Source organism: Larus michahellis, chromosome 4, assembly GCF_964199755.1.
Source record: "Larus michahellis chromosome 4, bLarMic1.1, whole genome shotgun sequence".
NCBI classification, from domain to species: Eukaryota; Metazoa; Chordata; class Aves; order Charadriiformes; family Laridae; genus Larus; species Larus michahellis.
The window spans coordinates 33,592,231-33,607,910 of record NC_133899.1 but is presented as its reverse complement, the minus strand read 5'-3'; the positions used below and the strand labels follow the sequence as shown (position 1 = coordinate 33,607,910).

At 36.5% G+C, this 15,680-nt stretch overlaps 1 protein-coding gene across 2 annotated transcripts in view; it reads left to right on the top strand.

Moving 5' to 3' along the window:
• Positions 1-15,680, top strand: part of TDRD9 (tudor domain containing 9) — an 84,186-nt gene that overhangs the window by 20,114 nt on the left and 48,392 nt on the right. For both annotated transcript variants that reach the window (XM_074583851.1, XM_074583850.1), the window contains exons 2-6: positions 1,627-1,733; positions 8,225-8,322; positions 8,733-8,954; positions 11,468-11,590; positions 13,945-14,025. In XM_074583851.1, coding sequence (XP_074439952.1) covers positions 1,627-1,733; positions 8,225-8,322; positions 8,733-8,954; positions 11,468-11,590; positions 13,945-14,025 — 631 coding nt within the window. The remainder of the gene's footprint in view (positions 1-1,626; positions 1,734-8,224; positions 8,323-8,732; positions 8,955-11,467; positions 11,591-13,944; positions 14,026-15,680) is intronic.

The window sequence follows — 15,680 nt, the reverse complement described above, 5'->3', positions numbered from 1 at the left end:
GCAGTCTTGTGGAAAGGAAAAATAATTGGTTCTATTACTAAAATATGTATAGTATGTGCGTACAGTGCTGCCAAACTGGGATTGTGCGGACAAGCTTAATTACATTATTTTCAACTACTGAATTCTTGACTTTGATACCGTCATCATATTTTTGGGGTTTACTTGGTTTTAATATACATTCAGTGGAATAACTTACTTAACGAGTGGTCTGGCATGATGTGTATAAACTTTTCTGAACTGTACCTTGGATTCAGGCTTATCGTGGAGTGTTCCCCATCCCAGCTGTTTCAGAAGGGTTAGAGTGATGATAGTGCTGTACTCTGCTTGCTGGAAGTAGGCAGCTGTTGCTCACATAGCGATTGTGCAGATGTGTGCAATCCTGTTGAACCCTGCATTAAGAGGTACTTGAGATACAGGAGAAAATTGCCTTAACTCTGTGCCTAAAGTATTGTTAAAATAGGACAAGAAGCCATTTCTTTGTTGACAGCAGTAGGTGATAAATAGGTATTTCCTGTAGGAGGAAGTAAGACTTATCTGAATGAGTAGTCTGTAGCAGAGCCAAGCTGGAGCAGGGTTTGGCTTGTCAGAGGAGGTGGGTGCTCTGTGGCATTGAGGTACTGTGAATTAATCTATGATGAGAGTTGTGTGACACAGTGCTGTGTTAAAAATTTCTTGTTGTTTTCAGCTTAATTGTTTTTGGAGTCAGTGTTCCTTATTATTTCAGTCAAGAAATAGATACTTCAGCAGCAGTATCCTTTTATAAGATGTGTCAGAGAGATAGCTGCTGAGAAACAGATTGGCTATGCACTGCATAGCAAAAGCTTGCACTGGGCCCAGAGCTTAAATCAAAGTGCAAAACCATAGTTTTGACTTCTAGTTTCTATTTTGTTTAAGAAATGAAAAGACAAAAAGAGGGAGCTTTTCATGTGTCCAAAACACTCCTATATTCACGTTCATTTATGATTTAATAATTATACAATCATTGTATATATGCTACTTTATTCTCTGGTGAAATCCATGTGGTTTTCTTCATCCTGTTTATGTAGAAGATAATTTTTTTTTTTATCCCATTTCATTCTATTTATGTCATGGATGGACTTTGTCTTGTGTGTAATAAATTTCCATAGAATTCACTTATCGGGTGATTGTGTTAATTTTTTTTCCCCTGGCAGCCATCATTTCTTGGCTCTAAGACAAAAGTTCTTTCCTTAAAGCAGTGAGGTGATTGTGTTTACTCATGTCTACTTCCCCTGTCTCCAGAGAATCATGCAAGAATTGCATGTATTTTCTTAATTGCACTGTGTCAAGAATTGGTGAAACGGAGCTATTTCCCCTTTGCTCAGAAGAAATCGTAGACTTTCATTAGGAGAGAAATTCCTAGGTATTAAAAACTTAAAGGATGATGTTTTGGGTGCTCAATCGTTTTGAATAAAAAGATTTAATGTGACACTTTCCTCAGGCCAGTATCTAACTGCAGAGAAAAAAATTTATGAAGTTTGTTTATTGAAGTAATTCCTGCATGACATGGAGACTCTAAACTTATTGTATAATGTTGTTATTCCGAGAGATATCCATGACTGTTAGATCAGGAAGCATTTATTGATTTGTCATTTCTTTCTTCTTCAGGCTGCCATTCACAGAGGGTGATGGAACTGAATATGCTGAAAAATACAGACAAGCAGAGGCACAAGAGCTAGATGTAGATGGAAATGATCAGCTTGTCTATAAACCAGGTAAAAAATAAATACATATATTTGGTTCCTATTATAAACTCGGATATACCTGTCCTTTTACTCCCTGTGGTCTCTCCTCCCATCTCTTCACCTAAACAAAACTATGAAATCTTCTTGTGTATTTCTTGTTTGTTTAATGCTGTATGCGCATTTGTATTAAAAAGTAAACACCTTATTTTCTGGAAGCCACAATGCATAATGCTGCTGTGTGCATAAATCTAGTTTATTGTAGATATACGATTGAAATGTGTCTGCAAGGAAAAGATACCACTAATGGGATTCATATCTTCATTCTGTTTTCCCATTTTCTATCCATGTTATTTCTGTGTATACTTGATTGTTGCATTGAACTGCCTTTAGAGAGAAATTTGATTGCACTTCTTTCCTAGGAGCTCTGGTAAAAGCAGTATGAGGCTGACTCACTTGTCAGGACAGCTCAGCTTCAAACTCTTACTGTGCCTCTTAGTTTCCAAATTTGTTAATGTAGCTGATTTCCCAAGAAAAGTACATTTATGTGTTTTGTCTCTTCTGTGTGTCGTTCTCTGTAATGCTTTTTGTATCCCTTTGCTGATACACCAAAATTTGACAAACAGAAACATTTTCTAGGTATTACTGTCCTTCAGTTCTGCTGCAAATTAAATGACCTTTGGAACTCAGGTAGGTGCTGAAGCCATTTGTTTGGTCGTCAGCTGAGAGGCAGTAGGTGCAGTTGGCCTGTTCAGCATGTGCAGCACATCTGACCATCTGTCCTAACCACAAAATACTGTCTCTTGTTCACTTGACATTATGCAAAATTTATGGGAGAGGAGGAGGTACTGAAAGGGGAAAATGGGTGAATAATGCTTCAAATGTTGTAGTTTAGGAACATAGCATTCCTTAGTTTTTCGTGTGTGTTATAGTGAAGGAAGGACACCAATGAGTTGACTAAGCGTAAGTTCCTTAGGTGTCTCTTTAAAAGTATAGGGGTACTGACTAATTCAAGGAAATACTGTAAAATTTATTGTCCTTCAGCTATTAAATCAGAATTCTGCCGAAGGCAGGCTAGCAACTTAATTTAGCAGCACTGGTGGCCTGCTTAATTTTGAATGAAACTATTGCTAGCAGTGTTCCTTCTGTAAAAGAAACAAGGTTATAATTTAGGCTTGTTAGGAAATATTTCTGCATAGTCATCCTGGTACTTTATTTTATAAATACTGGTTTCCTCTTGGTTTACCCTAAAATGTTTGTCCTTGAAATTCATAGCTTCTAACATTTATTCTTGCCTTCCAGTTGTAACTAACTTAAAAAGCATCTACTTAGCAAACAACCTTAAAAAATTACTAAAATATTAGCATATGTATACTCTTTTATTATTAATCTATTAAATGTTTTCTTCAGTCCCTTTTTTTCCCTCCTCTTCCTACTCTTTGTCTGTGTCATGATCTGGAGTCTCAGTTGCTTCAGGAGCTGTTCTGTGCGGTGTTGATGCCTGCCTCCTTTGGTCAGCACTCTGCTCCCAGCTGTATGCGATCTGGTGGGGGACTCTTAGCAGCTTGGATAGTGATGGGACTGGAAGATTCCTGCGGCATTCTGAGGCTGAGCTGCCAAATGCCACCTAGATATAGGATAACACAAAAACTTCAGAAAATCCTGGTTCTTATGGCTATCAACTTTGACATGAAAGATTCATGAATATTATGTCAGGATAATATAATGAAGAAGCACAGTTAGTGAGCATGAGACTTGTAACATTAATTTTATGGATTATAAGTGTGTATGTTGTTAATGAGACTGCTGTTCTCAAATGGAAATATGTTCATCATGCAGATTTTGAGAGCTCCAAGACCCATTTGTAACTGTCAGCTATATCAATCTGGAAGTCCATGTTCTTTTTAAGAACATGAAAAATTTTCATAAACTATCAAGATCAAAATTATCAGGACCATTTATCTAGACCAGGCCCTACCACTCTAGCTGTGTGGAGTACAAATGTAGTCAAGAAATAAGCTGTGCAACATGTAAATGAGAAGCTGATTTGCCCTGAAGGTTTCAGAGTTGGTACCCCTTCTGTTGCTTCTTTCTTTCTTAATTAGAAAAGATGATATCTTCTGTATAAATTGACAGCCTATATTAAATCTTACAGAGTTACTGAAACTCTTGTGGTGTTTGCTTGTGCCTTGGTGTTTTATGAAGTTCTGTTGAGTTTAAATTTTGTGCTTTCCAATGTCTTTGAAAGAGCATATGCTTTTATACCATGAGGACAACTAGAAATGGCTAATCTGCTTCTCTGTCAGGAAAACAGATCGTCAGGGAACTGCACTTAAGAGTTTTGGCTTCTACAGAACATGGTTGAAATGATACTGCTGTGAAAAGGATGTTGAAGTGATTAAATAAAAGAAGGAGAGTACTTCACCACAACTATTAGCCAAAGCAAGTAGAGCAGTAGCAGTTCTTCCCTGGCCCGTTGGGCTAATTTCACAATTGGTACTGGCTGTTTCAGAGTCAAACTTACGCACACCTTTGATTCAGTGAGGTCCCAGGATGTGCAGAGGGAAACCTTCCAGAGCTGTGTGTATGGGGCACTTGTCTACTTTAAACATCTTGTGGAAAATAGATGTATTTTTTTTCCTGAAATCTAGGTATTCTAAACTGTATGCACTAAGAGTTTTACTCTTAAGAAAGCTTCTAAAATCCTTAATAATTCTCTCCCCTCCCTTTTTTTTTTTTCCTAAAGGATGCCTATATTGTTATTTTCGTGCAGCTTTGTGGATGGCAGGGTTTTTTTTTTCTTTTCTATCGTCATTATTTTCACACTATTAAATGGATCTCTTCTGAGGATCTTCTGGGTCCCAGGTGAAGTAATTACTTACAGAGAACAAGCAATTTAAACCTTGGTTTTCAATTAGGTTTCTGAAATACAAAAAAAATTAAGTTATGGAGTTCCTTAAATGTTTGGGATTCAGAGCAGATACATGGTAGGAAAATTAATAATAGCACTCATCTTTACCCCAAAACCTTTTGTATTCAAAATATGTGCAAGTTGAAGAGGATTGCAATGGAGAACGGAAGCCTCATGAGGAAAGCCTAATTACTTGCGGTATTTTCTTAGTAATTTTAATGTTACCTGGGGGCATCCTTCAGCAGTCAGCACTTCCAAGACACAGAAAACTGTTAGCCTGTTTTCCCCAGTCAGGAAGGATAATCACTTTGCCCAGGCTCTGGATTAAGCTCTTCAGAGCTCAGTCAGCAGCAACTTCGTGTACTTTGTGTTATGACTTACTGTGAAGTCATTATGCTTTGTGGCTCAGGTAGGAGCCTGGTTATTTCCTGTGGCTTTCCTTTCCCGCGAGATTGCTTGCTGACTGTAATCATTTCATGTATTTGTAGCTCAGCAGTAGAATGATCAGTGACGTAGTAAGCATCTCATTTGACTCACATAACCAGTGCTTTCAAGTTTGTTTGGTGTTTTTTGTTTTTTTTTTTAATGCATCTTATTTTAATTTGCTTGGTGGCAGATACCAAGATCCAGCTGCAGGATAAAACAGGATCTCTTCAATTCAGGAAACAGGTACCAGAAGGAATGCATCTGCTATATGTAATAATGGAGATGTTGGAAAATTCCTCTTTCCATGGGCAGTAGACTGTTTTAGTCATGGCAGTCAACATATTTAGAACTTTAATAATTGAAAAGGAAGTGAACAGGCAAATTCATCTTTCCCATAACTGAGTTTCCAATTTCTTTTTGCACTGACTCTGAACAGAGAAATTAATATCATTATTTATTCTGGATTTGCACTAATGGTTCTTACACACAGAAATATTTTGCTTGTTATAAAACAACGTGGTGAGCCAGCTGCACACTTCCTCAGTTTACTGTTTTCTGGTGGCAAGTGACCTGCAGTCTCTATATGTCAGAATCCAAGGTGCATGTTTGAGCATCAGGTCTTACAAAGGTGTGCGTCGGCTGAGTTTGTTGTCCCATTTTTAATGGTTGAATGGTTATTTAAATGAGTAGAATAACCTCGGAACTTTCATAGGGGTGTATATTCAAGTATTTCTATTCTGCAGTGAGTCTTCATTGTTCAAAAAACCCCACCTTTCATTAAAAAAGAAGAGGCAAAAACTTACTGTCTTCTAAGGTGGTTACCCAATTTCCTAATCCCAGTTTTGGTTTTTCACTGATAATCATGCTAGATTTTGGAAGAAGGTTGTATCCTCAGTTTGTTAGAATGGGCTTTTTGATGGCTGCTTGGGTCATGTCAGTGTTCTTCTGAAGTTGCAAGTTTATTCTGCGGCCCAAGACTGTACTGTCTGCCCTAGATAAAAGTCTTAACAGTTGTCATGGTATTAGTTCCTTAGGCAAACTCACTAATGTTTCTTTCAGTTTAAGCATAGAGTACATGTCCTGAAGAGAGAAAAACAAACCATACAGTTTTTAGTACTTGCAGCATCTACTAAATGATAATATGGCTGCCAGTTCTCAAACTCCACGTATTGATGGTGGTTCACACTGGATAACCATTTACTTTTGGTAGAATTTTTTTTTTCCAAACTTCTGTGCTTAGGAGAAGGTAAAATACTGCTGTTGCAGAACTGTCATATGAAAAGCAATATAAAGAAAAGATAGGTTTCATCAACGAGAAAAGAGAGATATACAAAATTCATTAAACTGATCTGATTCTTCAGCAGGTACACGAATACTGATGGTTGTTTATTTGTTTCCAGTTTCTTTCTTCATATTTTTTAAATAAAATTCTTAATTGAATTTTAGGTTAATGATTTCTTAATACACTGGGTTTTTACTGAGCTAGAGAAGCTTATAATGTAAATCCTACCATTTACATTTTTTGTAAGCTTCTGTCTTCTGTTGTATACCTCTTAACACGTTTTTCAAAATTGCAACTGTTACATGGAAAACCTGATAGAGGTAGGAAGGCTATAGTGCTTTAGCAGGAATATGCTGACACCAGGATCTTTTCCCTAGCAGCTTGAGATTTCTTCCAACATTGGTCAAATCACGCAAAGGTACTGATGTCTCAGTAGTGACATGTTTGTGCCAGAGGGAAGGCAGTCAGCCTTTGTACAGTGTGGCTGTGACAGAACGCTATATGTGAATTTTCCTGGGGAATATATTTAGAAACTTGACCAAAAGTATTTTAAAGAGGACAGTTAATATTTTCCAGGGATGCTGGTATTAAATTCTGTTTCGTATCTGTTTAGTAGTGCAAAGTAAATCACTGTGCGATGATTACCTATAACTGTTGCATTACGTAGAATCTAGGTAAAGAACCTTTCTTTTTGGAGAGTGTGAACACAGAACTCTGATTTTTTTTTTTTTTTTTTTTTTTGTGCTTTATGAAAGTCTTACTGAACTCTTCAGCTTTTGTGGTTTTGTTTTCATGTGGGAATAACTAATTTTGTATTCCTTGATACTTGAAGACAATCTGGGGGGTTGGAGCACATTCAGGTATGGTATAGAGACAAAAGAAATTGTTCCACCTGCTTCTGCTTCACTGCTGAGTGAGATTTTTAGTAACCCTTCCAAAGAAAGGAAGCTATAACTGTGTAGTCAGTTATTTAGTTTATAGCCTTTATTTTACAGTAAATATTTACTTTGTAAAAAGAATACTAGATTTCTTTCCCACTACTGTATTTATTTCTTAAAGTTTTTATTATTTGTATGCAAATAAGTAAATTTCACCATAGTGAAACACGTTTGAAATAGAAAGCATTTCCACTTTTGATTTCAGTATAGTGGGATTTTTTAGCCAAATTTTTTAGTTGTAATTTGCAGAATTGTTGCTTACTGAAGTCTTACCTGGTTTTCCCCTTCTACACCTGCCTCCACACCTGTTCAGTTCCTCTTACATTTTTCATGGTCAAACTGACAGCAGGCTGCTGAGCAGAAATGCATAATAGCACTGTAAGATTTTTGTTGTCTATTTCCCAGTGCTAACAATGACTAACTCCTGCCCAGAGACTGCAGAATGTAGTATCCATTGAAAGATCATCATGATACTTACGAGACTTGTTTTAAATGTCAATTGCTGGAAATATAATGGTCTTTGTATCAAAATACGGATTATTTTGTACTATGGATCCAATAGGCTTTAAGGGAAACAACACATGGTTACATGAATGAGGAATATTCCAAGGAACAAATGTTCTTGGTAACAGGGGTAGATTTTGCAGTTGTAATGCAAAATGTGCAAAAATACTGGTTTTTTTTATTAAGAGAAAAGCATATAGAATTATAGAACTATATACATCCTTGACACTGACAGTGACTTTTAAGCAGAAGCAATGTCTTTCAGAGCTGCTCCCAGTGGAACAGCAGGTGCATAAATACAGAATATCTCTTCAATCTATCAATATTAAAAAGTTAATTCTATGAATACTTATAGGTATATGATTCAAATTTTGTAGATTTCCAAATACTGTGATCATATTCTCCTGCTGGTCTTCCCATTTCTGTATTGAAATAACTTACCTTTGGTTATTTTTATGCCTAGATACTTTATTATCTCAGTGTGAATCAAGTGATTTGACTTCTATACCAATAGCTAACCATAAATGTGTGGATATGCCTATGGCCAAACACAGAGAAGAGGTAATTTCATTGTACTTTCTCTCATTATGGAATAAAGCTGAAAATCATATTTTGTTTGGTTTTTTCAGAAGGAAACTTCTGTTCCTGTTTTAAGCATTGTACAAAACATTTGTTCGTTGTACAAAGCCATTGTATAAAAATTCTTAAAGGAAGAAACATTACTATTATATGTTACGTAAATACCTATAAACAGAAAGTATGTAAGGAAGTGTGTGCCCATGTTCTTTTCTGTGATCTTCTAATGTGTTTTAGGAGTCCAGTTATCTACGGATGCCGAAGAGATGACAGAAAATATAGCACAGAGTTTTACAGAGATTTTATATCTGGAAGCTATTGATATTTCAAATATTTTTGAAATCTGTTTTGAGTTGTTTTGTAGCCTTATGAGTTTTCTTGAAAAATTGTTTCAGATAGTGTCTCTGATAGAAAGCAATTCAGTTGTGATTATACAAGGAGCAACTGGCAGTGGTAAGAGTACACAGATTCCACAATATATTTTGGATTATTGCCTTCAGCGATCTATCTACTGCAACATTGCTGTTACCCAGCCTCGGAAAATTGGTGCCATCAGCATTGCCAAGTGGATTAGCCAGCAACGATCGTGGACTCTAGGTGGATTTGTAGGATACCAGGTATAAGAAAATTTCAAAAAATATTTAAAAATACATTAAAAAGTACTGTATCTTCTTTCTTGATTATTTTTAAGCATTTCTGGGATACTGAAGAAGTGTTAGACAATCTGCTTTTAAATTGGAATTGCAGGTTTCCAGCTGTTTCCTGTTAAACATTCATAATGAAGTGTTTAAGCTTTTAAAGTTGAACAACTATAAATGCTAGTGAGACTCTAACAGAAATATTTAATTGTCTGCATTCTGATAATTGGACACATCTATATTATCATTGAAATTGTTGTAGGAGAACCGTATTTTGTCACTTTTCCTTTAAACTCTTAATTACCGTACTTGATTTGTTTGACTTTACTACATTTACCAGTCAGTTGTGTCAAAACTTTCATGCATTTATGGCCAGAGTGTTTTGTTTCTGTCCTGTCACTTCTTCTTAACATGCGAAGAACCGGACCCAGTTTTTCCTCATAAATCTACCTCCTTCTTTTGTTTTGTCAAACTCGGCTTCAAACTCAGTTCTGTCCCTCCATTTATAAACTTGATGCCACTTTCATCTTTTGACACAGATACTGGTACTTTAATCAGCTCTTTGTCAGTAACCACAATAAACAGCTGTGATCATTGTTTCCCTGGTAGTTTGACAATAGCTGTCCCTGGACTAGCTTCTCTGGGTCCTAAGGTCAGTGGGTTCACACTGGTGTTGGTGGTGAGAGGATGCTTATGGAGAGTTGTCTGCTTCTGGAATCCTTTGCTGGGAGGAATACATGTTGGTTTCCTCTCCATTCTTTTTCTTGTTGTTTCTTCCTTTCTTCCACTTAGGGTCATGTTTATATATGTTTGCTAACATGCATTTACATCTTTCTTCATTGGTCTGCAGCTCCAGGTTACATCTGAATGTACAAGATAATGGTGCCATTTATGTATGTTAGATGCTTTCTCTTTGTTACCCATAAAACTAATTTTGTCCAGTTCTGAGTCTGAGGGGAACTGACTCTCAGTTCAGGACATAGTCAGGGGAACTGGCTATTTTTAAGTGACCGTTACCTAGCTGTTTATAGCATGGGTTCTACAATGCTAAGCTTCTGCCTCATCTGTTATCCCATGTCTGCTTCTGTTCTGCATCATGTGTCTCCACTTCCCAAGGTGTCTGATACTGTACCAGTATATCTCTGTACTACACTAAATTGTTATCACAGCTAGACCAAGTAAAGCAAAGGTAGAGGCAGACCAAGAAAAGTTCAGAGAGAGCAGGTCTGATGTGCCATAGTCCTGAAGCCTTGCAAACCTTATAGTCTGTTACTAGTAATAGCAATACCATATTACAGGGTTGCGCAGATACATCAGCTTCATTTTTACATCAAAAGCATCTTTACTGTCATCCCTGCTGAATACTGTTCTTTGTCCAAGTATCAGATTTTAGCAATTCCTTTTGATATACCTACAACAGATGCTGTAGTAGGAAAAATTATTTTTGCATCTGTTTTTTTTTTTTTTTTTTTAACACCACACTGAAGTTCAGTTTTTCTACAAACAGGTTGGAAGGTGAAGTAAAAATACTCTTTATGCTTAATCACTTACTAAAGAAGTTTCAGTTCTGAGAGGTGAACATTCTAGATAACTATGTGGGAATTATGATGTGACATCTCAAATCTTAACTAAGCCAATATTAATACCAGTTATTGCTTTGTAGAATTACTGTGGATTACGTATGTTGGCTTTTTCAGAAGTAGTTTCTAAACAAAGTGTTTTCTATGACTTGATACCTTGAATTAAATAGTCATAAAATTGCTAAGGTGATTCATTACATTATGGTAGAGTTTTAACGATATTAAACAGTGGTGTGCTTCCAGACTGTCTTCAGCACAGTGTATGTGGATGTGCTGTGCTGTTTTTACAAGTATTTTGTGTGAACTGAGTGGAAATGGAAGTAGAAGAACAGTTGAGTGTAGACTTGTCTGCTCTAGGCTGTTTTGAAAGTGGAAAGTTAAAAGATGGTCACAGCTCTGTCTACCTGCCTGGGTAGGCAGCACCTGAGATAGCTAAAATTACAGAAGTATTTTAGAAATCATAAATCCATTGTTTAACATAGGGTTGTAGAAGTTTCCTCTCAATAATAGATTGTCTGGTCTTGATAAGTTCTTATACCTCTTTCCTTTTCTCCTGTCCAGTAAGAAAATTATGTTTTGGCAAAATATTTTTCTTTCTTAGTGGAAAGATGTGTGTATGTACCTTTAAAAACCTTTGAAGAATTCTTCTCAGGCTATAGCCCCCAGCAAAAAATTTTGATCCTTTATTTTATAAACTTGCGGGGTTTTTTAATTTTTCCCAAAGGAAATGTTTGCTTCCTGAGTTAACTGATTCTGGGGTTTAAAAACACATTTGTACAGAGGCTTTTACAAGTTTGAATGAATAATTCTCATGGGTTTACACTATATTTCATTTTGGAATTCTTTCAGATGCATAATTCTTGTAAATACGTTAACTATCTGTTCCCATCTATGTTTTTCTCATTGTGTCAGGTAAGCTTAGAGAACATTTCCACAAAGGATACAAGGTTGCTGTACATGACAACTGGAGTTCTTCTTCAGAAAATAGTTGGTGCCAAAAGCCTAGATGAATTCACACACATTTTCATTGATGAAGTAAGTTGGTGGAAATAAATTTAAAATTCATGTTAAGAAAACCTTCTTTTTTTGTCTTTCTTACAACGCTAGAGAAAGAAAAATGAAGCCATCTATTTGTAAAGATGCTTTGTGTAAGTTTTCCCAGCTAACAATTCTTGTCTCAGTGTTTCTTTGAGCAATGAAGTTTAAAACTGAGGGTGTGGAGGTGGTGTGTGGGAGTGCTTAGCTTTTGGTAAGAACATCTTGAAATGTTTTCTGAAATCCACTGCCTGGATTTCAAGAACCTTTCTGGCTAGGCCTATGAGGAGGCAGTGGCTAGTTTTTACTCTCTTTGCTGTTACTTTCCTTAGAAAGAGTCTTTACTCTTCAGGGATGTCCTGAAAAATAAAACAGCCCTCTGAAAATATTCTGTCTTCTGGCCAGATTTATATTCCACTCGTGTGGATTCATCGTTGTTGCTCTCACTTCACTAAAAAGCTAAAGAAAATACACTTCTTGTATTTTTTTGTAATTTGTATATTTTTATGTGGGTTTATGCATATTTTCTGAGCTAAACAGTATTTGACTGTTAAATTAGTCAGATGTGAAATTGTGCTTTCACAAACCATGAATGTAAATCACGTGTAAGGTGTAGGACTAAATCTTGGGATGTAGTGGCACAGAAGAGAACTCTTTTTTTTTTTTTTTAATGCTGTTTTTTTGATTTTTATTCCATTACTGTATTGTAGCTGAGAGTGACTTTGATTCTTGCATATTTGAGGGGCAGGGAGACAGTACTTGGTATACCATTAGACCATTACAGCAATAATGAAGGCTGTTGTGACTGCACTTGATATGGTACATAGAAAAACTGGAAAAGATTAAGCATATAGTTAACACTTTTGCATGAAAAAGCTTTAGGACTTCATTCAAACAGATATAAAGAACCAAAAAACCCCCCCAAATCGTAAAGAATTGTGTGAGTTGTCTTCATGGGAAAGATTTGAGACCACTCTAATATATCAGCAGGGTCTTGCAAACCTTAACATTTTTAAGCCTATGATAAGGAAATGCAGATTTAGATGTAAGATGCAGAAATTTAACAGTAGAAGCTGCTTACATAGAGAAGTATTTGATTGTTCCTTTATTAGGTATGAAAATGAATGAGTAAAGTTTTGTGGCTGGTTATGCAGGAGGTAGATTTATGTAAAGGTTTGAAAAACCTCGTTTGCTTGGGTGTCTTAATTTGAACTGATGGTATCAGCATGTACCACTTCTTTCATCAGCTCATAGCTTTTGAGACTGTATGCGTGTTTTGCTTCTCCAGCCCAAATTCCAGTCCCTCCTGTTCCCCATATGCCACTTTTTTCCTCACATTTACCTCACAAATTGTGATCTTGACCCAATAGTAATCATTTTTTGAACATGTCTCCCTGCTCATTGCAGGGGGTTGGACTAGGTGACCTTCGGAGGTCCCTTCCAACCCAAACTGTTCTATGATTCTGTGATGTAGCAACCAGATGCTCTCCCCTTCATTCTTAATTGCAGGTCTCAGCCCTGTTAGGGTACTGCAGGTGTTTAGGAACATACCTGAGCGAACGTAGGTCTGAAAATCATGACTTCTCACAGCAAGACCTTGCTGTCAGCCCGAAAACCGCGTTAGCTAAATCTTTTTCATAGTGGGGCAAAACTGAATATAAATACATCTTTACATTGTGTTAGAATATGCTAATAGCCTTACAGGGAACGAATGTTGACCTTTGAAGGTTAAGCTCTGGAAGAAGCTGCTGAACTTAATATATTTGAACTGCAATAATTCAAGAAAGGGGTATCCTTTCCTTGATAATGTTGAAAATAAGTATTTATTGAACTGCAAGGAGCAGCCAGAAAAGTCAGGTGCTAGCATATGTAAAGAATTGAGTGGAAAATAACGTTTTAGAGAGCAGTTGTGTATTTAGATCATAGCTAGAAGCCATTGGGAAAAGGAGAGTCTATTCAATTTGCTTACCTGTTAGACAAGCCAACATAGTCCCTGCCCCGATCATTTGTGATCTTACCAATGCAATTGACTTAACTTCAGTAGCACTTCAGCTGTTATTGTCAACTGTAGTAGAACTAGTGGCTAGAGCTTACGATTGATTTTCTTGTCATTATTGTACAATTTTCAAGACTTAAAAGTGGCATATGATTTTCACAAAGGGTGCTGTAGTCATCTGAACAGCTGTGTTGGGATTTTAAAATGTGATTAACGTGTAATCTTAAAAGATGTGTTTTCTTCTCTGAAAATGTATTGCTCCAAGTTACAAAAACAAAACATGGAGTAGCAAAGGAAGAGATTGTCAAAAAGAACATCATGAATTAGTGAAAATTAAATTGTGGATAATGTCTTCCAGGTGCATGAGCGTACAGAAGAAATGGATTTCTTGCTCTTGGTGATCCGTAAACTGTTGCGTACAAAGTCACAGACTGTAAAGGTATGTTCAAAGTATATTTTGCTACTTTTTCTTGCAATAATAAATTTTTATATGTTTTTGGTCTACAAAGGGCATGTTTTAAATAACTTACCTTAAAATGTGTCATCATTTTTTACTAAAATATTATTTAGTTTGCCACTCTTCATACGCAAGCAAGCTAAAGGGCATTCTTTTCCTGGCTGCAATAATGTGTTCTGAGAGACTTTTTTTTCCTCATGTTAAAACGCATTAGTTTCTAAAGTCTGCTTAAGGCTAAAAAATGCAAGATGGATATTTGACTCAAATTACATATTGGGTATTGAGGGCAGTGCTTATCCTCTGTTAAATATGGCAGTATTAACTCTTGGAAATGCTGAGCTTTTTTTTTTTTTTTTTTTTTTTTTTTTTTTTTAAAATGGGACAATGCATTTGGAAAAATAACGAAACCCAGAAATGCTATATTGTAATTTCTGGTAGTAAAATGTGGCTGAGATTTTTCTCTGCAGGTCAGGAAATTGTGCTTTGTGCTAAATCAGAGTTTTCAGAGATTTAGCATGACATATTTAGTCTTTGTGGTTCCAAAGCAATGGACTCTTGAATTGTAAGAAATTAAATACAGGTGATAGATTTAGGCTAACTCGGTATATTTCTGTGCAACTATTTGGAACTGCAAAAATGTAGTGAGACTGTGTGTGCCCTTTAAGTGCTTCAGTTAATTGTTACTGCAGACTGTTCTGTTTAAAACAGACATAACTCGAATCTACATTGTCTGTTTTTGTGGCTATTGGAAGAGAATCTGTTCTTCTGTATTATTCACTGCGTTGATTCATACTCGGATAAGTTGATGTTTAGACCTTCCAAGCATGCTCTCACTCACTGAAAGTGCCCTTCCAGTTAGCATAGGGCATGTCTGTGCACTTCACTTCTTTTACTTTTTATCCTTTTTCTCACTGATCAGAAAACTCAGTTGCCTTTAAATTCACAGACAGTAGCATGAAGCTATTCAGCCTTTCTTAGCACTTGGGTCTGCCTACCAAGAGTGTCAAATAATTTGATCATACTCAGTTTGTGAAGAGTTTGCCCTTGATGCTGAATATCTGGTTGGTGTTAAGGGCAGGAATCCCTACAGGTCCTATCATCTTTTCTGTGTAGGTCTCTCTGATTCTGATTAAATCTCTCAAAATTGTTACTGGAAGACTTTCATCTCCTTTATATCCTTCTCTGCAGTTTGTTGTTCTGATGACAGTTTCATGTTGTATAAATCTGAGACAATCTTAGATTTGTGGGTGTGTCTACCCCCTTGACTTTTTTATTGTGGGGAGAGGGGAACTCTTGATCTTAATTGCTGGGTTTTAGCAGAGAGGAACAAGTATTTCAGTTTTAATCTATACACTAAGCCCAGTGCCTCCTGTTTTGTCCCTTTTTAGCCACTCTGAAAAACTGAAGGAAGGGAACTTTGATTATGTGGCAAATTCATTTAGAAAATGCAAGATTCTCCTCCCCACTCTCCTGGATATGTGAAATAAAAGGGTGCAAGGGTTCCTATTTAAGGGGGGGAAAAAAGTATTTACAATTCAGGGTGATTAGAAACACATATGAGGTGTTTGTCTGCTAATCTGAACGTTGCAGACCTCTGAAGTAGGAGGTAGTTCAACAGCATCGACTAACAAGGTGGC